The sequence below is a fragment of the Haliotis cracherodii genome, unplaced genomic scaffold, assembly GCF_022045235.1.
Source record: "Haliotis cracherodii isolate W230 unplaced genomic scaffold, xgHalCrac1.p SCAF_1, whole genome shotgun sequence".
Taxonomy (NCBI): domain Eukaryota; kingdom Metazoa; phylum Mollusca; class Gastropoda; order Lepetellida; family Haliotidae; genus Haliotis; species Haliotis cracherodii.
In genome coordinates, this window is record NW_027266264.1 from 10,355,387 (window position 1) to 10,379,584 (window position 24,198).

A 24,198-nucleotide genomic window follows, 5' to 3' on the forward strand; every position below is an offset into this window, starting at 1 on the left:
GTCAGTATACTGTGTCTGAGTGGGGTATCCATGTTAAACTGCGGCATGGTATCTCAGTGTATAATAAATCACTATATATCGGCATCAGTCCGGACTAGTACAAGCAGCCACACAAACACACACACGTACATGTGTGCACGTGCAATAATCTTGGACGCGACGTTAAACACCATTTCACCTTACTGTGTCATGTGGCACTGCCTAGTTACAGTATACACCTAAACTGTGTCATGTGACACTGCCTAGTTACAGTCTACATCTAAACTGTGTCATGTGACACTGCCTAGTTACAGTCTACATCTAAACTGTGTCATGTGACACTGCCTAGTTACAGTCTACACCTAAACTGTGTCATGTGACACTGCCTAGTTACAGTCTACATTAAACTGTGTCATGTGACACTGCCTAGTTACAGTCTACACCTAAACTGTGTCATGTGACACTGCCTAGTTACAGTCTACACCTAAACTGTGTCATGTGACACTGCCTAGTTACAGTCTACATTAAACTGTGTCATGTGACACTGCCTAGTTACAGTCTACACCTAAACTGTGTCATGTGACACTGCCTAGTTACAGTCTACATTAAACTGTGTCATGTGACACTGCCTAGTTACAGTCTACACCTAAACTGTGTCATGTGACACTGCCTAGTTACAGTCTACACCTAAACTGTGTCATGTGACACTGCCTAGTTACAGTCTACATCTAAACTGTGTCATGTGACACTGCCTTGTTACAGTCTGCATCTAAACTGAGTCATGTGACACTGCCTAGTTACAGTCTACACCTGAACTGTGTCATATGACACTGCCTAGTTACAGTCTCCATCTAAACTGTGTCATGTGACACTGCCTAGTTACAGTCTACACCTAAACTGTGTCATGTGACACTGCCTAGTTACAGTCTACATCTAAACTGTGTCATGTGACACTGCCTAGTTACAGTCTACATCTAAACTGTGTCATGCGACACTGCCTAGTTACAGTCTGCATCTAAACTGTGTCATGTGACACTGCCTAGTTACAGTCTACACCTAAACTGTGTCATGTGACACTGCCTAGTTACAGTCTACACCTAAACTGTGTCATGTGACAATGCCTAGTTACAGTCTACATCTATACTGTGTCATGTGACACTGTCTAGTTACAGTCTACATCTAAACTGTGTCATGTGACACTGCCTAGTTACAGTCTACACCTAAACTGTGTCATGTGACACTGCCTAGTAACAGTCTACATCTAAACTGTGTCATGTGACACTGCCTAGTTACAATCTACACCTAAACTGTGTCATGTGACACTGCCTAGTTACAGTCTACATTAAACTGTGTCATGTGACACTGCCTAGTTACAGTCTACACCTAAACTGTGTCATGTGACACTGCCTAGTTACAGTCTACACCTAAACTGTGTCATGTGACACTGCCTAGTTACAGTCTACATCTAAACAGTGTCATGTGACACTGCCTAGTTACAGTCTACATTAAACTTTGTCATGTGACACTGCCTAGTTACAGTCTACATTAAACTGTGTCATGTGACACTGCCTAGTTACAGTCTACATCTATACTGTGTCATGTGACACTGCCTAGTTACAGTCTACACCTAAACTGTATCATGTGACACTGCCTAGTTACAGTCTACATCTAAACTGTGTCATGTGACACTGCCTTGTTACAGTCTGCATCTAAACTGTGTCTTGTGACACTGCCTAGTTACAGTCTACACCTAAACTGTGTCATGTGACACTGCCTAGTAACAGTCTACACCTAAACTGTGTCATGTGACACTGCCTAGTTACAGTCTACACCTAAACTGTGTCTTGTGACACTGCCTAGTTACAGTCTGCATCTAAACTGTGTCTTGTGACACTGCCTAGTTACAGTCTACACCTAAACTGTGTCATGTGACACTGCCTAGTTACAGTCTACATCTATACTGTGTCATGTGACACTGCCTAGTTACAGTCTACACCTAAACTGTGTCATGTGACACTGCCTACTTACAGTCTACACCTAAACTGTGTCATGTGACACTGCCTACTTACAGTCTACATCTAAACTGTGTCATGTGACACTGCCTAGTTACAGTCTACATTAAACTGTGTCATGTGACACTGCCTAGTTACAGTATACACCTAAACTGTGTCATGTGACACTGCCTAGTTACAGTCTGCATCTAAACTGTGTCATATGACACTGCCTACTTACAGTCTACACCTAAACTGTGTCATGTGACACTGCCTACTTACAGTCTACACCTAAACTGTGTCATGTGACACTGCCTACTTACAGTCTACATCTAAACTGTGTCATGTGACACTGCCTAGTTACAGTCTACACCTAAACTGTGTCATGTGACACTGCCTAGTAACAGTCTACATCTAAACTGTGTCATGTGACACTGCCTAGTTACAATCTACACCTAAACTGTGTCATGTGACACTGCCTAGTTACAGTCTGCATCTAAGTTGTGTAATATAGCACTGTTAACACAATCACGCCCTGTAGCCGAGGGTAAAGTAAGCAGGAGCTCTCATCAGTCACCAGCTGTCACTGAGTGATCAGTCGACTTGATGTAGTGCTAAATAAATTCACTGCATCTGTATTGGAAGCTTTGTTAACAAGAAGTCGGCTAGATCAAGCGGAATACCTGCGGAGTGCTCAGTTACCTGGTACATGCACGTCCTTATTGATTCACCTGTCCGGTAATTAATTACAGGTGAGTTCAGACCGCCATTACCTGGGTGCCTAATTAAGTCGATGTTTGTACATCCCCCGCTGCCAATGATCATGTTACTCAAAGGGTGCTGTTTGCGTCTGCCTGTGTGTAATATAACACTCAATATCCTCAGATTGTGAATCGCATCCACAGCAACATATGTCCATATTTCCGGACTATTGGATCTACCAGTTGTTATTGGGTGACCTGTATATATATATATATATATATATATATAGATAGATAGATAGATAGATAGATAGATAGATAGATATATAGATATAGATATATATATATAGAGAGAGAGATGATTTGATCACAAAATGTGTGTGTGTGTGTGTGTGTATGTGTGTGTGTGTGTGTGTGTGTGTGTGAAGAAAACAATATCAAATTGTCATTTACGGACCTTGACCTCTGCCTCACCCCACGTGCATGTCTTCCCATAGGGAATATTTACGCCTACACTACATCACAATATATACCCGAGTTTCATAATTTATATCATCTTAGTTCTTATCCTATTGTTATGCGCTTGACCAGCTAAAGACTATCATCTTATTGATAAACTTGAAATTAATTCGATTGGAAAAAACAATAGGCACATAGGTACTATTATTCATTATTTGAATCATTTATTTTTGTATCGGTTCCTGGCAGTGTACATGATTGAAAATTATTGTGTCGTCGTGTGTGGAGGAGGTGACCCATCTTCACGAGGCAAGGGCATTAACTGACTGTAAAAGTCCAGTTTCCCGTCAAGTCATCGTATTCCAATTGCCTGGATCGACGCTCATTATGTGAATCACTGGCTTGTCTGGTTCAGACTCGATTATTTACAGACCGCTGTCATATAGCTGGAATATTGCTGAGTGTGGTGTTAAACAACAAACAAACAAAGAAATACAGCCGCCTCCATGGCAGGAGAATAGTGTCGTTGTATCGTGTATTTCTAGATACAGAACGAACGGCATGTTTTACTGTCGACCAAGAATACATCCAAAATATATTTATCCCCTACACAAAACTCGAACCAGTCTGAAACAAATGCAAAACCGTTTGAACATTATTTTTGTATTTTCAAGACAAGTGAGACTGGTGAGTTTGTAAATCGAAAATGCACGAACTGTCACGAACTGTAGTGGGTATAAAACTGTGGCCGATTCTTGGACCTACCACTCCTTGGTCAACAATGCCACGCCTAACTCAAATTGAGAGAAACCAGGCTGTCGGACGTTCGGAAGGTGGAGAGTCTGTCAAAGATGTTGCCCGTCATTTCAACGTTAACATAACCACAATTTACCGTCTCCTGCATCGATACAATGCTACACAGACCACAGATGACCTTCCTCGGAGCGGTCGTCCTAGGGACACCACACCTCGACAAGATCGGCAGATTACCCGTCAACACCAGCGACATCCGTCCCTAACTGCAAGTGAAAGTGCTCGACAGACCATAGGAACACATAATCGAAACATTAGCCGGGACACTGTGATCCGACGTCTCCGTTCTAACAACCTCAGATGTCGCCGACCAGCACGTCGTCCTGTTCTCCAACCACGGCATCGACAAGCACGACTTCACTGGGCACAGGGTCTTCACAACTGGCGTCATCGTGAGTGGAGGCATGTCATCTTCTCTGATGAAAGTCGCTTTTGTGTCTCCCATGCAGACGGAAGCGTCAGAATTTGGCGGCGTCGAGGTGATCGTTTCGCTGACAGAAACGTTGTGGAAAGGGATCCATGGGGCGGACCTAGCGTCATGATATGGGCAGGGATTTGACTTAATGCGAGACTTGGACCCATGTGCTTTCTAAATGTTGGTCAAGGTCGGGGACAGGGCGTCACTGCTCAGCGGTATATCGACCAAGTGATCAGACCCCACGTTAATCCATTTTTTGCACAACATCAACAACACATGTTCCAGCAGGACAACGCTCGTCCTAATGTTACCAGAACTACCATGGCCTTTCTGCAACAACACTACATCCGTGTTCTACCGTGGCCAGCCCTCAGCCCTGATCTGAACCCCATCGAACACTTGTGGGATGAGGTTCAAAGGCGTCTGCACAATGTGCGCCCAGTCCCTACAACTGCCGATGAACTACACACAGCTGCTCTGGATGTGTGCAGGAGGATCCCTAGGGCCTTCACAAATCGTCTGATCCACTAAATGTACAGGAGATGTGTGGCAGTGATCAATGCTAATGGTGGTAACACCAGGTATTGACTGACATTTTGGGTATTGATCCGAAACTGTGTAAGCCCTCAACATTTGAAAATACATTTATGCCATCTGCCTTTTAATCCATTTAATATTAGTATTTCTTGTCTTTACTGTTGAAAATAAATATTCACATGTATACTGCATACTCGACTTGCGTTTCTTTTGCGTGTGAGTATATATCCCACATCACCAACAATTATTTATTCTTCTGGTACTGAATTTTATGATTATTATATCATTATTTTAGTTAAGATTCTCTTATCAGAAATATGCCCAGTTGGTAGTTTACTACTAATTCAATAATGTGTTTATTGATGTTCTTTCAGCCCTGGAGCCAAAACATTTGCTAAGAGAAATCAATTTCCAACATATATTTTTTTCACAAGCAAGTTGTATTTTATTCACAGACTACACTATCTACATTGCGATCAGTGATTACGTGTTTCTATCGTCAGCGTGCCTAGTTGCGTAAGTCGCCGTTATTCGTTGTGTAGCATTACGTCCCTTAGATAAGCCAGAATACAATGATACCGGGTTCGAATGCGGTTCAAGGCAGGGTTAACCCGATTTACACACTCACTACTTCCCATACGGAATTCGTTCACGAAGAAGATAAATGGGCATTCATTGTAGCAACTGCTACAGATTCCATATGCATTGTTTAGCATCGTGCTGACAACAACCTCTCAGAAAAACAACAAAATTACGCAATTATTCAACATTACGAAATGCCACGCCTGTCCGAAAATGAGCGTCTGCGAGCCATTGGTATGCTTGAAGCAGGATCAAGTCAGCGTGATGTTGCAAGATAATTTAACGTCCACAGGAACACCTTTTGGTGTTTATGGCAATGTTGGCAACAGACGAATGCAGTCAGAGACCATCCTGGGAGTGGCAGGCCACGCGTAACAAATAATCGACAAGACAACTGGATTCGAACAACACACCTACGAAATCGATTCCAGCCAGCAACAGTGACTGCAAGAAGCATCCCTGGCCTTCGACGAAATCTTCACAAACCGTACGTCGTCGCCTCAGATGTGCAGGGATTGTCGCCAGAAGACCCGTCAGACGTCCCATTTTGACAAGAAACCACCGTCATGCACGTCTGCAGTGGTGCAGACAGGGTCTACACTGGACGGCCATGCAGTAGGGACAAGTTCTATTCACTGACGAGTCTCGTTTTCACCTCAGCCACAGCGATGGACAGATACGAGTGTACCGACGTCGAGGTGAACATTACGTCAATCATTGTGTCATGGAAGAAGAACGATTCGGGGGCGGCAGCGTTATGGTATGGGGTGGGATTACAGCAAGACAGATGACCCACTTGAAATTGGTAGAAGGAAATCTCAATGGACAGCGCTACCGCGACGATATTATCGGCCCTGTTGTTCTACCGTTTTTGCGTCGTCATGGCCCAGGCAATACCTTTCAACATGGCAACGCCCGGCCTCATATTGCTGGACTTGTTCAGGATTTCAACAATACAACGTGAATGTCATCCCCTGGCCGGCTCGCTCCCCTGATCTCTCACCAATCGAGCACACGTGGGATGAGATGGATCGGCGCCTTTGACGTCAACCACGTGTTCCACAGACACTCAAGGAACTTCGAAACATGCTCCAGCAGATATGGACAGATATCCCACAGGACTTTGTGCGACGCCTGGTCTATTCCTTGAAACGAAGATGTGCTGCTTGCATCGCAACCAGAGGTAGACACACACGCTATTGATTTGTAAATTGACATTTTGGCATGTTCATGTTTTTTTTTATGAAATCACGCATTTTCTGAAGTTAGTATGGCAAATTAAACCATTTGAACACTTACGGGAGTCTTTCATCTGTTGCAAATCGAAATTGTTTCAGATTTGGTAAAAAAACATAACTTTGCATTAAATCTTATTCAATGTCACAGGAACTTTTGTTGTTCAGTATATTTCTAATATAGCAGCTGTGGTATTTTGTAGTTATAGTGCAATTCGGGGATGACATTTAAAGTACCCTTGGAGGTCCTTAGAAGCAGTTCTACAAATAAATGCATGTTTCAAGAGCCAGATTGTCTTAATTGAGTCCAACCAAGGTTAAAACGATTTAGGCACTTCTCTGAGAATCTGCCAGGACCCACTTATTTCACATAGATTTATCATTAGCCGGGCTTCAAGGCATCTGATTGATTCAATAGTGGTGACAACGTAATATCCTGGGGAGGAGGATGCGGGATGCGGGAGGAGGATCGAGTTGGGGCTTGGATTATCGTTTGAGACAGAATATATACTGAACAAAATAAGTCAGGGATAATGAATATTTTTGGGGGACATTTTCTGCAGTGAAGACTGTCAACGATTTCATTATTGTGAATCCTGACGTCACAATATGTTTTCAAGCATTTTCGGGCACAGAATAGGCCGACCATGTTAGTATGCCGACTTATATAGTGGCGCGATTATACTGATGCCAGTGAAGTCAATATAGTTTGCTTGCCTATGCAACCTGGACATTTCTATTTATTATAGCTGTATCCTCGTACAAAACAACTGTGTAATACTTTGCTCGTCAGAAATATACTACTGGGCGAAAAAAATATTTAAAAAAATAAATTGTTTTTGAACAAAAAAAAGGACAAACGTTATGAAAACGTTACTAGGCTGAAAACAGTCGCCGAAGCACTTCAAACTTGGGGTCCGAAATGCAACTAAGATGCCCGTATCAAACACATCACCCTCGTTTAACCTCTTCTTGTTTGTTTCATTTTAGGTAATACCAAATATGAGTGTATACATTCTTTAGATAGTGATCGCAGGCAGAAACCAAAGGCCACAATATATAGCGAGACAGGAAAAATTTATACCTAAAAAAATAAAAAACAAAAGGTCAACTTTTTACTCTTATGTATCAATAACACAAATGCACATGTTTCACCAATAATACTATCCTGAGGTTCCACATTGCATCGTACAATAGCTGGCAGCAATAAAACACGTGCTCATGCTGTTAATGAATAGGGGCGTCGGAGTGGCCTTGTGGTTAAGGTGTTAGCTAGTCACTGCGAATTCACAGGTTCGAGTCCCCACATGGGTGCAATATCCATGTCGTGTGTCCCACTGCTGGGATATGAGTGGAATGTTGCTACAAGCGTCACGAAACAATAGGTTATAGTCAATCAGACAATAACACACCATGTACAGTAGGTAAGCTTGCCTCTCCAGACACCTTTTAAGATAGAACTAGTTAAATGACAAAGAGATGTCTGTATATCATTCGACCGCCTCCGTGGTCTAGTGGTAGAGCGTCCACCCGGAAAAGATCCGTGGTTCGATCCCCGGCCGCGTCATACCAAAAGACGTTAAAAGATGGTACTTGCACTATAAATCGGTATCAGTCCGGACTAGTACAAGCACACACACACACACACACACACACACACACACACACACACACACGTGCATGCACGTCGCTATATAAGTTCAATAATCTTGGACGCCACGTTAAACCCAATTTCACCTCACCTCACCTGTATGACATTCCTATCAGTGTAGTACAAGAATTCACCTGAATGACAGTCCGCCATGTGGGAGCTTGGAGAGCCAGTCGAAGGAGGCTTTGTGTACGATTAGGAGTGGCCTCCGAATGCAACAACGAAATCTAAAATCACATTAGTTTATTAGCCTGCCTAAGAGTCCGGTTACATGAAACTGAATCAGCAAGGGTAAGGTAGTAGTAATTAGGTTGTGTCTGCAGCTTTTTGTGTTAATGATTAAATATGTTATTATTGTTATCACCCCATCTTGTTAATCTCACAGGCTTCGTTATTATGTTGTTATCTTCCTACATCGGCTTCGTTGTCTTGTTGTCTTTGTACATTAATCCTATTTTATTATATATATATATATAAAGTCATGCACTCTATGCACTCACTCATCTGATGAAGGAGCAAGAAGTAGCCCTAAAGCGTGACAAAGAATAAAAGAAGTCGCTATCCATAAAAAATGTCATGTATTCATGTTCTTATTGTTAACGTATCTATTCAAAAAATGACTTCAATATATTTTGCGTTTATGGAGCAGTGTGCGTTGCCAGCAGGGTTTGCAGGTGTGGTTGACATGCTCACCACGTGGCCTCGGTTAAACCCTTTTGCTAATCATGAAGTTTGGGACTGGAAGGTAACACTGCATTGGCAGTATTACGGTTTCACTTCATCTTACTCACCATGACAACGGGATGCAAAAGATAACGTAGACAGCAACACGCCACCACAATGCCCTAGGTAAATGTTTCGGCGTGTATTCTACACAAGAAAGTCTTGATATATGTGTATTGACACACTGTTTGTAAGCTCATTTCGTCCATTATATATTCATCGACCACGCCTTTAGCATTGCTTGTTTAATAAGACTGCGTGTCACGTCGATAGTAAAAGTCATTCATTTCATCAAATGAACCCGTTCATCATTATATATGAGTGATTGCCTAGAGAATAATCCACGACATGCTACAACGGGCCACTATGGATTGTCTGTACCCAGGGAATTCATTTTGTCCCTAAGACATTTGGCGATGACGTCATCTTCAATTATATACAATGCGTTCATATGACGTCACGTATCTATGGGCCTCTTCGCAAACAATGAAAATAATGCAACAGTTTGAAAATGCTGTAAATAATTTCCCCTATACCCGTGTCTTGCATCTAAAAATATACCCAAGGCACAGTTAAATGTGTTCAACCATACTGTATAATTCCGCATGTCCAGATATGCTTTAAATTGCATCTGAAATATATATAATATGTGGGGAAATATATGTGAACCATAACGCGACGAGTTGACAGTTATTTTAGATATGCCCGTTTGCGCTAAGACGGAACCCGGTCGCAAAAATGGCCATGAGAGGGGCACGAGTCGCTATTCGGTTTGTCCCGGAATAACACGAGTTGGTCACGAATGGGAGTTTAAACTGTCCCTCATCCTCTATTACAGACCACCTCCACGGTGTAGTGGATAGAGCGTCTGCCCGGAGAGCGGAAGGTCGGGGACTCGATCCCCACCGCCTCATACCAAAAGACGTTAACGGTTTAAAGATGGGACTCATTGCTACCCTCCCTGGCGCTTGGCATTAGGGGAGTATAACAAGGACTGGTCGGCTCGGAATCAGTATATTGTGTCTGAGTGGGGTATTCATGTTAAACAGTGGCTAGGTATCTGAGTTGAGTAACACTCACGTCACTATATAAGCACACACACGTCACTATATGAGCATTAAACCCCATTTCACCTCACCTCCAAATGACAGTTGATATGACAGGATTCAATCTCATTAAAATCAGATCTTAGTTCTCGCTACCGCTAAACAAAGATCTGAGGACATCCCATTACGGGTCACGTCTGACCGACCTTGCGCGAACTTTGACCGACCAATGGAATGACCAATCAGAAGGCAGCTTTCTCGTGCTTTACGGCACTAATTTCAAATTGGCAAGTACGCTTCGAAACATATTTTGACAAATTCTCGATTACAAATTTGAAACCTGAACAAAAAGACATTCTGGAATGGCTAATAGATTGTATGGATTAAGTCGTTAAACCCGTAACTATCGTTCGGAATACCCCGTGTTGAAGGTTGCATGACGAGAAATCACATTCCGACTGTCACATTCATAACCTGGTAAGCGACGCTCTGATTGGTCGGATGAAAGGTCGTTCTGACGTGACCCCTAATGGCATGTCTTCAGATCTTTGTTTAGCGGTAGCGAGAACTAAGGTCTGATTATAATGAGATTGGACAGGGTTGAAATTCTATCCGAAATAACAAATGATTATTTTTCTATTATGGTGCATATCATCTAGTCCAGTGAGATAGAATAATCAATAACTAACAACACTGGCCAGGCTGGGCCATATTCATTTCGCCAGTACTGCCATACCCACATACAAGCACCCTTTGGCATATACACTACAAAGCCCTAAAAAATTAAGTTTGATTTTTACTGGTTGGAAGAGAAATAGTAAATACGGGCTATGAACAAGAAAAATCCATCATAAAAATGTCCTAACTCCAACCACCCTTGTTATTTTGTATAAACACCACACCTACATGAGTAGAAGAATCTGTTTGTTTAATACCAATCACGTCGCCCGTGTGATCATTGGTTTAATAATACACTAATGTATTTACTCTATCGATGGACAGAACCATACTCTCCAATACTCTAGCATTGACTAACCAGCATTGTCCTGACGCTAAATCACTTTGTGGAACGCGGCCCTTGGATCGTGTAATACACGCTGAATAAATGATTGATCTTTAGCGAGATTAGTGTTGTCGTGGAATGGGGACTTAGGAACTGACCATTTGCTAAATTGTTTGATAGGCATTACTTGACCATTTGCTATTTTGGGGTGGGGGTGGGGATGGATTTTGTATATAGATGTAATTATCTAATTATATGTAATTACCTAATTACCCCGGGCAAAACATCCGTAGGTATTCAAATTGCACGATCACTCTCTGGCAGCGTACATTGTGAGCTAACTCGTGAAGATCAGGGGTAGAATTGATCTTCAACAACCCATGCTTGTCGTAAGAGGCGAATAACGGGATCGGGTGCTCAGGTTCGCTGACTTGATTGATACTTGTCATCGTATCCCAATTGCGTATACGCATGATGTCAATCACTGGATTGAGTGGTTCGGACTGGATTATTTACACATCGCCGCCATAGAGCTGGAAATGAGCTGGAGTGAGGCGTTAAACAACAAACAAACAAACAATCAAACATCAGCTGCATATGAATTACACATGGACCATGTTCTATTCTTTTAACATGTCGTAATATTAACGATAATTTGCTTCCCATATTTTATCTGTCCCTTTTGGTCAAATCTATGAGCTTGTTCCAGGTGTTTGAACGACCTGGAACCAGACTGTCACTTTGCTCTGGCCAAGCAATCTTTGAAATCTTTGTAGAAAGAGCTTCATTGTACCCCAAAAGTTGTAAAATGTAGACACAAAAGGCTGGAGCTGCTGAAATATTGCACGACATAAAGGGAGAATTGACTATTGGGAAGTTGAAGTCATGTCTCTTGTCATACAGTCGTCTTGATATTTTTTGTCAGTCTGAATGTTTAAGCCTAGATCTAAATACGAAACAGATGAGGCGGTTTCACTGGCCTCCCTCTCTTCCAGCTCAGGTGGGTATAACAGTTGAAAGCATCCTTGTTTAATTCTTACAAATCACAACCATCATGCTGACGCTCTTTGACGTCTTCGGAGAAAGCATGCACTATTGCAGCTGAAAGGTCATCACATCATGACGACGCCAGAGGGTGGAGTAGCTGGAATCCTGTTCCACACAAATGTTTATTTGAAAAGAATAATCTGTCGTCAGGTTTTACAAAAATCGTTCACGATAATGTGTTCTGTGTGTTTTTTGTGTGCTTTGCTAATGGTTTGTGTATGTTGTGCTTATGTTTTGTGTATGTTTTGTTATGTTTTATGTATGTTTTGTTTATATTTTCCATATATTTTGCTAATGTTTTGTGTAGGTTTTGCTGATGGTTTGTGTATGTTTTGCTAATGTTTTGTGTATGTTTTGTTTATGTTCTGTGTATGTTTTGTTTATACTTTGTGTATATTTTGCTAATGTTTTGTGTATGTTTTGTGTAAGGTTTGAAGCACTGGGTGTGAACACAAAGGACAATGGCCCCTGACGTAAAGTTGCAAGTAGTGTTCTCACAAGCCCCCCGCTACTTTGTTCATGTTCACACTTACCTCACATTTTCATATCTCGTCAGGAATATTTTTCTGAACTGACCGTCTCCACCCTCGCCCCAGTCTCGCAACATCTCGTCAGCAACGTGCTTTGGTAAAACTGACAGTAAAAGGCGTTCCTGAAAAATGATCTAATATATAACGAGTGTGTGATAACTGCTAAACGCATCAATATTGAAAAAAACCGTAAAGGGCTCAAAGAAATTAGCAACAAGTAAAGTCAGGGTTGCAACGACCCTATAGAGATGGGTAGGTGGATGGAAGAAGTTGAAATAGCTATGTGGGGGAGTGAGTTGGGTTGAGTGAGTGAGTTGGGTTTAACGTCGCATTTAACAGTATTCCAGTTATATCTCGGCGTGTCAGCTTAATGTGGGAGGAAAGTCCGAAGGGATACAGGTCTCAGACGTTTGCCGCTTCGGTGAAACCCATGAGCACGGGTATGGTACCGAAAAACCTAGAAACATAATCGGAGCGAACCGGGATTCGAACCCACTATCATAGGTTTCTGGCGTGCCCAAGGGACGCAACTCTGCACAGCGAATCGCGGCGCTTTAGACGACTGGGCCACCCGTGCCTCGAGTTGGGTTGAAGGCCGCTTTGAACAGTATTCCAGTTATATCACGACGTGTCATCTTAATGTAGGAGGAAAGCCAGAAGTGATGCAGGTCTCAGACGTTTACCACTTTGTCGAATCCCACGAGCACGGGTATGGTGCTGGCAAACCTAGAAACGTAATCCGGGCGAACTGGGATTCGAACCCACGATCATAGGTTTCTGGTGTACCCAAGGGACGCAACTCTGCCCAGCAAATTGAGGCGTCTCAGACAACTGGTCCACTCGTCCCCCCAAAATAACTATGTAGTGTACTGTAGCGTTTACTCTGTATTTTTCCACATGCATATAAATAAACATTAAGATATTTGTATGTCTCAATACACTTCTAATTAATTCGATGCATCATTAGTGTTAACTGGAGTACATTATGGAATATACTATTCGCATGACAACCAATTATATAACAGCATGAGTGTATTAACCGCCCGCGCCTCATGGACGTGACGTGCTGCATGTACACAAACAACAGAAGCATCAGGTGGGCCTGTACTTCCCCTGGAAATTACTAAATGATTTCCACTGGGTAGTATTCAAGGGGAGATGTCATTCAATGATAACACAATACAGGATCAGCAGGTATCAGGTTTCTGGAAAATGGGATGTCTTCAGATCTTTGTTTAGCGGCAGCGAGAACTTAGATCTGATTTTAATGAGATTGTCTGGATCATCCCCCGGAACAGAGTCCATTCGGTGCAAAAGCCAAATTAGTGGTGACAATTATATAAATGGATCAATGAAAAGCAGTAACGGTGAAGTGAGGTGAAATGGGGTTTAACGTCGCGTCCAAGATTATTGCACTTATATAGCGACGTGCATGCACGTGTTTGTTTGTGTGTGTGGCTGCTTGTACTAGTCCGGACTGATGCCGATATATCGTGCAAGCCCACTGAGATACCATGTCGCAGTTTAACATGAATACCCCACTCAGACACAGTATACTGACTCCGAGCCGACCAGTACTTGTTTTAGCCCCTTAATGCCGAGCGCCAGACAGGGTAACAACAAGTACCATCTTTTAACGTCTTTTGATATGACGCGGCTGGGGATCGAACCCCGGACCTTCCGCTCTCCTGGCGGACGCTCTACCACTAGACCACGGAGGCGGTCGAAAAGCAGTAACGACACCAGATGTTTGCGAATGCACACAATATTTGTTTTCGTTCGACAATGACATATTTTTGGGATGTATTCTGAGATATTTTATTCTTACTTGAAGGTATCTAAACTAGAAATAAAACTCTCCTCGGTTTTGTTTGTTTTACTACGGTGGCCCATAAGGGACACGGAGTCTGTTTTTCAATATGTTGATATTTCACTTACTGTTATCGTAACCTTTTGCAAATTAACACGATTTGTCTTACAAATATGTGATAAATCATGTGTTAAGAAGATATTGAATCGCTGAAAAGTGAAACGAAAATGTCAAAAACACCAAACGAAAATGTCAAAAACTAAAATGAAAATACAGAAAACTATTTACACCGCGGTGATAATATTTACACCGCGGTGGAAATAGTTTTCTGTGTATTCATTTTAGTTTTTGACATTTTAGTTTTGTGTTTTTGACATTTTCATTTTAGTTTTTGACCTTTTCGTTTTGGTTTTTGACATTTCCATTTTAGTTTTTGACATTTTCACTTCACATTTCAGCGACTCAAAAGCTACTTAAAAGTACATTTTCTATGTTTTCGGATGTTTTTATACATGATTTATCACATATTTGTATGGCAGATTGTGTTAATTTGCAAAAGGTTAAGATAAAAGTAAGTTAAACATCAAAATATTGAAAAACAGACTCCATGTCCCTTATGGGCCACCGTAGTTTTACAGTAAAACCCTCGGGGCAAAGGGTCGGGTCAGTTGAACAATCCCAACCGAAACTTCGGAGTCGTGTTTTATCTTTTGTATTTGTGCACGTTAAATGAGTAAGACGGCCACGTTGTCTAGTCCAATTCTTGGCTAATTACGTCGGACACAATTAGCCTAGGTGAATGCCAATTATGAGGCTGCCAAACCCCTTTTGGTTCGCGGGACTCGAGGCATTCGTCACCACTCGCCCGTTCCTGTAAGAATATCGACGAAAGTTATGTACGAAAACACGACAAACCAATCAGAATGCGTGTATGACTTCAAGTACTTCGGTCAAAGAATTCCGCAGGAATATATTTTGATTTTACATGAATGTCTTGCATCTAAAAATATACCAACGATACAGTTAATGTGTTCAATCATACTGTATAATACCATAAGTCCCGATGTGTTTTCAATATCATATATATGATATATGGGGCAAATATAAGTGAATCATTATGCAACGAGTTGACAATTCTTTCAGCTATGTGCGTTTGCGCTAAGATGGAACCCAGTCACAAAATGGCCACGAGAGGGGCACGAGTCGCTACTCGGTTTTGGGAAGATGAAGATGGGCTTGTCCCGGACTAACACGAGTAGGTCACGAATGGACTCGGGGTTTGTTAAGATGGTATTCTGAAGGTCCTCAACTGTGTGGTGCGCGGGACGCCACAGCGATGCTTTCTGGTCACGATCAGCCATTTCCGCTGAAAATGGACCCCTGAGGTTACTCGTAGCCATTGTGAGCCGGGACCAGTCGACTTCTCTAGCACATGATTGTCACGTGATGCATACATCATGGATTGAACGCTTGTCAGACGGAAAAAAACGCAAAAAACTGGAGTAGATCATGGCGATAGATCACTACATTGCGCCTTAGGTGACAAATGTTTGCAAAAATTGATGTTGAGTGCTCGCAATGAATCCTCTAGAGCAGGTTCCCCGTGCGTTTCTTTACAGTCACCATGTTGGAACTATATTTTATATAGCTGGTTGTATCTTTTGAATATATTTTGGATAAATAACTACGTATGAATAAATGTAACGAAAAAGAAGATTAAACACAGATGTACAATTAAGGCGCAGAAATGGGCTTCCGCGAATGTCTTTAGCGGAAGCCTTTTTACTACATTTCTCACATTCACAGCGGACGTATCTTTTCGGTTACGGAAGGGGGTGAGATTGGCAGACTGCAGAACGTTGTTGTCATCTACTTTGTCCCGGAAGTGAGTGAATAACGATGCCCCGAAATCATTTCCGGATTTTGACAATATTAAGGGTTTCATGTACGAAACGTGGTGCACACGTTCCCCCATAATCTGTATTTGTGAAATGGCGCCTTCTGTTATTCAAGAATTTGATTGATTTTTTTTTAAATTTCGTTTTCAACGTAACAAATTGGATTTGGGGTCAAATAGGGGGAAGGGTTAGTTTTCGGAGTTTCACTTTCACAACATTCACAGTAACTTCTAGACTTGGTTTTGTTTGTTTACCTGCTCTTTAGATTCCTTCTCGATGGTGACCTTGACACTCAGTGAGGACTTGGTCTCGACAAATGACCTTCTTTGTTGTTTGTCCGAGAAAATGTAGGAGATGACACCCAGCACGTGCGAGCAGACGACAAGTAGGATATTGGCGCCAACCTGTCAACATTACACACGATACCCTGACATACAAACATATTTGGTGTTGTTGTTGTTGTTGTTTACGCAGCGATATTCCAACTATATGACAGAGGTCTGTAACTAATCGAGTCTGGACCAGACAATCCAGTGATTCACAGCATCAGCATCGATCTACGCAATTGGGATGCGATGACATGCATCAACGAAGTCAGCGAGCCTGACCACCCGATCCCGTTAGTCGCCTCTTACGACAAGCACAGTCGCCTTTTACGGCATACAAGCAGATAATGACATCGATGCCTTCCTTACTTCCCGACTAAGGGGTATCTATTTCGTTTGTATGGGGAGGATGGGGTGCGTGTGTGTGAGAACAATCTAGTTTTTTCCCAGCTGTAATCCACCAAACTATATATTTACTGAGCACCTTCAAACAATCTATTTATTTTCACTATTAAAACACAAAAAAGTGACTTTTGACTATTTCAACAAACAATAATCATTGTTTTTACAAATGCCAACAAATTATATATATTGGACCTATTTCTGAACAAATTAGTCATTTAAAAAATCTTCCCGGCAACCCGTCAGACATCAAATGGATGCTCCCTAATGTAGCCTTCTATTTATCACTGAGTATTGATTGTACGACGTCACTCTTTCAAAGACGTTGGTGATCATTGTGCTGTAACAGAGAATAGTGTATGTTCTTATTGCCACATCCCTAACACGTAAACCCCAAACAATACAACCTTTGTATTATTGAAATACGAGGTTTCATCATTGAACACACAGTGTCATTTAGAAAGTGGTCAAATGCAACACATTTTAAATTTGGGATAACTCTTTCTCAGTAAAGTACGGATTCTCGTACTTTTTGGCGTTGAGTTCATCATTCCTCTCCTTCTGTTTCATCTGTATCCCCGCCATCCTGACCGGCGGGTCAGTGACTGATATTTCAAAAAGCTTTTCCTCACTTATTTTGTACGGCTATTTTCAGCGTCGAGTATTTCAAACCAGACACAAAGCAAGGCTATCAATGTAAATGGGTTCAATGTATTTGTACTAACAAAATGAACATCTACTCCCTTGATTTTCAAAGACGTTTCCGGATGCTCATACTCTACTTTAGTAACACTCATCATGTTTGGTCTCCAGACGCTGTATCTTGTTTCATATCAAGGTATTGGCTCTTTGTAATTCAGGTAGCCATGTTTTGCTAAATCGGTCAGATTGTAAGGCCTTCAGTTAGCAGACAGGTCATCTAGAGATTTTGCAGGAGCTGCAAACTGAAACGAGTCTAGTCCTGGGTTTAAAGAGGGAATCAAATGGCAGCGCCAACACGTTTAGATCGGATAATTTAAATCACATTGCGTGCTCATTCTCAATTCTCTAGCTAATTTTCAGTCTTAAGTATATGAGAGCTGCATCTAATGTGATTTAAATGTGAATGACGATGAGTTTCATTTTCTATTAGTCTGTCCAAATTACAACTACGTAAAAAGTAAATATGTAAACTTTTTATGTACATCCAACTCAATAAAAATATATTCTACTCTTAAAGTGCAAGTATCATAAAAAACGGAAATAGTTTTTTCTTACATCAGACTGTAGCTAGTGAGCTGTGCAATACGATGGCCAAAAAATATGTGAAAACGTAAATGTAGCGCTAGTGCGCTTAATTAAAAGTACATATTTTTAGGTCTGTACACAAACGAATCTTAAAAGCGCTAACGAGGAGGCGTGGCTTAATTAGCACGGCCGGCGGGGCCTGCAAGCTGATTGGGTATCACCACCAGCCAGGCATACGATATACGTGGTGCGTTTCATTAGTTGTAGGGAGACCTGTGTTGAATATTTAATACCGGATAGACAATTAGTACTAATTAACCGGAACGGTATTTTTCTCACCTACAGTCACTCATCTCACAACAACATGTACCTGCAGTAGATTATTGCATAATGTATGCCAGCAGTCAGTCCAAGCATCATAAACCACTCAGCCATGTGTATAGTGTAATGTAACACGTTAGCAAGTGACACGGATTCACAGAGTCTATGACATGTCGCTTCATCCTTTTCGTGCTATTTCATGACTGTAATGGGATATCGTGATTTGGAGAAAAAAATACTAAACAAACGAACCAATCTGTGTTTTGCATTCGCTTGTAATCTATGCGTCCAACATGGGTATAATCCTGATTATTTTCGTCGCTATTGTCGGCCACAGGTTCAAACATGGAGGGATTCACTTGTGTCTCTTCCACACACGTCACCATGACAACTCGTAAACTAGCGTCACTGACAGAGTGGGACATATTGGAAAGTTATGATCGATTTGAGCTCACGATAACGCAACAAGGATCGAAGTAAGTATGATGCTTCATAACGTTATCTACAGATCAGCCAATATTTTAAACAAAGAATAAACTTACAACAAAACATATAAGATACGTACCGTAACGCGAACAATTGAAGAAATAGCACGTTTCGGACATCGTTGTCTCACCGTATATTGACCTCAATTTGTTTTATAAATGTCCTGTGTCACTTTTTCGTTGTTGAAAGAAAGAGGAATATATTTTAATCCTTTAATCCCACTCATACGAAGGAAAATACAGTGTACAAATTGTCATGGCTAATTGTGGAAAGGATGCTGGAGTGCGGACGGAGTGGCGGGCTAGTGCGATCAAGTGTGTAATTTTGGTCGTCGCTATATGGCTGAGATATTGCCGATGTGACGTTAAATTTTAACTCACTCACACTCACTGTGATTTTGGAGGTAACGTCCTCCAACAAGACCATATATGGAACCTCTGTATATACAGGCTCCGCCTCCGCTGTATTTAAAAGTGCAAATAAGCCTTATTTACGCGCCGCTTTCGACGTTTTGAATATGATATTTTCATTGACGATGTTACGATCTATTTAAATCTGTAGTTGTATGAACTCGTGAGACCTGAACGTAAAAAAATATCATAGTCCATTTATCATGCCATGTTAATTAGAATGTGAACTGTTAAACATATCTGCCACCTCTCCCGAAAAAAAAGAATTGTACTATGGACCTGTGGCCTTTCAGTATGGAATAAAACTTATCATATTAAGTAACAGTTTTATCATCTAGATCAATGCGAAAATAGACCCGCGACGATCCGGGTTAGAATTGATCTTCAGCAACATGTGCTTGTCGAAAGAGGCGACTAACGGGATCGGGTGGGCAGGCTAGCTGATTTGGTTAATGCATGTCATCGTTTCCCGATTGCGTAGATCGATACGTATGACGTCAGTCACAGGATTGTCAGGCCCAGACTCGATTATTTACAGACGGCCATCATATAACTGGAATATTTCTGTGTGCGGCGTTAAACAAAAAACAAGCAATACAATGATAAATGTATACTCTAAATCCACTGAACACACTCTCTCAATTACATACTTGGAATGATCATAAAGTCTGAGCATAGCTGAATAGCAACAGACTATGAATCCTAGTCTTCATTTAACTGTCAAAATAAAGGCCGCTGTAAATTAGTAACATTATCTTTGATTCTTTGTTTGTGCTTCGTAATCCCTTGATGTTGATAAAGCATATTACCATATAGTATGACGTAATAAGCGCCCTGTTCTATTAAGCCCCCAGGGCGATATTTGCTGATATTTTCAACCTTCTGATTACTGGTACTTCCCGTTTGGAACTATGGGCATCGGCGATGATTTTTACTCATTGTTAATGTGGAGTTGCCGTATCACAAATACTTAGATATGTAAGTCAATATGTGCAACCATGCACGCGGTATCATATGTAAGAGACATATACATTGTATGTCTAAATACAGAGGGCGATTGTTTTCTGTGTTCAACAAACCACGAAATTTACGATTTTTCAATTCTGTTTTTTTCCTCACCAAAATCATATTCTAATAAGCGTCCACTATTTCTAATTTTGAGAACGCCCTGGGCGCTTATTACACCAAATACGGTATTAGAAATAGAAACACCAAGTAAGAAACCATTAAAATGTAACAAACCTGATTTCCTAGAAGAGTGACGTTGTTACTTTTCTGGGTCCAGATGATAATGACAGCACACATGTGACCTACACTGACTAGAGATGCGAGCAATATACACAGCAAGAGCTTGACCGGAAGCATTACATAGGTCAGGTACACGAGAACCACAAGCCACGTGATTCCCTCGCTCGGTAGACCGGAGTTTGAGTTCCAAGACAAGTCGAAAAATATTTGTATTGTTAATAACGTCCATATTACATATGCCACATTTGATCGCATTGCCACTGATATCCTCTGTATGTGGCATAAAACTAAAAGTAATATATTCACAAATAAAAGCAACGCAACAATCGCTATCTTGGTTATTTCGTTTTCCGAATATTTCAAAATGGCCATGACGAGAATATAAACGTCAAAGATAGCTGAGAAAACCACAAACGAATCAATCATATCCAGTTTTTGTCGTTTGTAATAGATACGATACAGCCTCTCGTCCACTTTGTCCCGGAAGTGAGTGAATAAGCGGCCAATCTGGTCATTTTGTATGACTTCCGGTTCCTTCATCGGCCCCACGCGGGCATTCATCATGTGCATGACCTTGACCGGAACGTCGACGACTATGTCCGAGACTTTGCCGTTTTCACAAACATCACCATTCGTCATGTTGAGGAAGCTGTTGACTGACCATCTGATTCATCTAGAGGTGTTAATCTTGATAATCTTGTTTCTTTTATTCACACGAGTTTAAATGACGCTAAGTTAAAGTACAAACCAGTGAACCCTTCGGAATGAGATATCAGGATCACAATGTGTAATGACCACCAAACCTTCAATTATTTCCTTTGAATACGCATATTCCTTATGAAATGAACACATGTATATTTCAATGTCTCTGTCACATGATTGATGTCGCCGGACACTGTTGATCACATTAGGTGTGTCTATTGATAAAATCCATTAGCGTAACAGAATACTCAGACTCAGTAGGGATCTTTGCACCTGAAACTGTTTCCTCCATACTGTATCTGAAACAAACAAAAAACATCCGATTGCAAAAAATATTATTGATTAAACTGTATATCAATATATCGTGACCGGCAGTGAGACAAGCTTTTATCAGCGCTGACGAGCTACCAACATTTAACAATCTCTTGGAAGTCGAAGGCCTAAAATAGATAACTGTTTTCTAACGTGCAAAATGTCCATAGGCGAAGTTGTGTTTTGTACATACTGTTATCATAGGTCGATAACTGTTTCATGTGGAAGTTTTTTATTTATGAAATGGTGTTGCAAATCCCTATTTTAACTTGTTCTATATGGTTCCGTGGGATTTTTCAGGTGAACAATTGATTTGCCTCTGCCTGTGTTTGTGACGAGTGCCACAGGTGGGGCAGGATATGCTTACCTTTTCGCGAACACCTGGTATTATCACTATTTTATGATGATTCATAAACACATGTTTATGATATCGTCGGGATCGTTCAAAGGACTCTGCCTTTAGTAGAGATTTCTTAAGATAATAAAACTGTTTTTTGTAGCTTAGATTTATCATGTCATATTAAATGTCGTATATGTTTCCTCAAACATCCTCCATCACACATAAATCGTTTGAACACAAACATATTGTCGGAATCGAACAAAGGGCTCTACTTTTAGTAGAAATATCTAATGATAATAAAAATAAACAAAATTTAGCTTTTATTTATTATGTCATATTAAATGTCATACATGCTGTTTTCCCAAAACATCCTCAATCGCATATAAATCATTTGAACACAAACATATGGTCTTGTGATCATTGAAATGTTTTTGTCGCTGCAGATGCACCAGGCCAGGGCTAGCTGGCAGTCTGGGCGCAGGTCACTCAAACACCTCGTTGATTGCCTGATAACCCTGCAGTTGTATGTGCATTACACGAGAGCCAGTGAATACCATGACGACACAGGGACACTGTCTCAGTTGAAAATGTAGAGTTTACCCCCTCTTTAAAAGTTCATCCGTGTCTTTTGTTTGTCTATCGTTTAACGTCGAACAAACTCACCAGAGTAGGTCAGATACCTCATTATACCAAAAAGAATTCTAAAGCTTGTGTTTCTTGTTTAACGCCAGACACAGCAATATTCCAGCTATATGACATTGCTGAAATAATCAAGTCTGGACCAGACAATCCAGTAAGCATCGATCTACACAACTTGGATACGAGGACGTTTCATCAACAAAGTCAGCGAGCCTGACCACCCGATCCCGTTAGTCGCTTCTATCGACAAGCATAGTCGCCTCTTACGACAAGCATTGCTTGCTGAAGACCCAATTCTAGCCTGGATCTTCGCGGGATTCATCCCTGTCCGATGGACTATACTTGTATCCAGAGTCATAGTGTCATATTAGTGCGTGTACATATTCTAAGTATACGCCCACAAATAAACACAGGATACACAGAATACCCATCAATGATTCCATATATACATTGTCACGTGATGGATTCAAAAACATGAGTTAAACCAATGTCTGCTACGTCGTATTCCCCCGACAAAGGGAAACAGCGGGGCATTACACTTCTAATATATTAATTTCAAATCAGGATCGCAGGTATTCAGAAACCTATTGTAGTATTGTAGGTGTGATCGGGTCTCCTGTAATATTGATACATAATTTTCGTGTATGATCCTGTCAGAGTTTTGTAAAGAGAACAATATTTTCACAGAAGCACGTGCCTTTCCGGTTATCACGTGGTTGTGAAGGAATAGATTAAAATGTACTTTTGACGTAGCGTTTACCAATATACATCGTCAACGCTAATTATATAAAAAGGCAAACGAGCGGTGAAAAGTATATGAATGGTATGGAATAAATTGTGTTTCTCTTGTTGTTTTGCGCAGATGGCGCCATCTGTTATGCGAACCGCCATCTTGTTCCGAATGGGTACCAAAACCTCGAGGCGATCTATATTTAATTACACAAACTGATTATGTAGCTTTAATATTGATTTACTCCCAAATATGAAATCTATATTTTATTCATGTGAAATAACATGAGTTAAAATAACACTGGAGTGAAATATAACTTTATGTGGAACTACTTTCACTCAGTGAAAATGCAAATTCAAATATCACACACACACACACACACACACACACACACACACACATAGGTTAAGAACTCTGGAACAGATTGAATAAATTATGAAACTCGGGTATATTGTGAGATAGTGTAGGCGTAAATATTCCCTATGGAAAGACATGCACGTGGGGTGAGACAGAGGTCAAGGTCAGGGTCAGGGTCAGTGTTTAGATATCCCTAAATGGCAATTTGATATTGTTTTCTTCAAATTCGGCCTAATTGTCACACACACACACACACACACACACACACACACACA

General features: G+C 41.1%; 1 protein-coding gene across 1 annotated transcript in view; it reads right to left on the reverse strand.

Annotated features, from left to right (window-relative positions):
* Positions 1 to 24,198, reverse strand: part of LOC139459687 (adenylate cyclase type 3-like) — a 61,249-nt gene that overhangs the window by 34,134 nt on the left and 2,917 nt on the right. Inside the window, exons 2-4 of the mRNA XM_071241312.1 lie at positions 20,838 to 21,844; positions 16,678 to 16,827; positions 12,719 to 12,837 (exon numbers count right to left, since the gene is read on the reverse strand). Of these exons, the coding sequence (XP_071097413.1) occupies positions 12,719 to 12,837; positions 16,678 to 16,827; positions 20,838 to 21,482 (914 nt within the window). The 5' untranslated portion in view covers positions 21,483 to 21,844. The remainder of the gene's footprint in view (positions 1 to 12,718; positions 12,838 to 16,677; positions 16,828 to 20,837; positions 21,845 to 24,198) is intronic.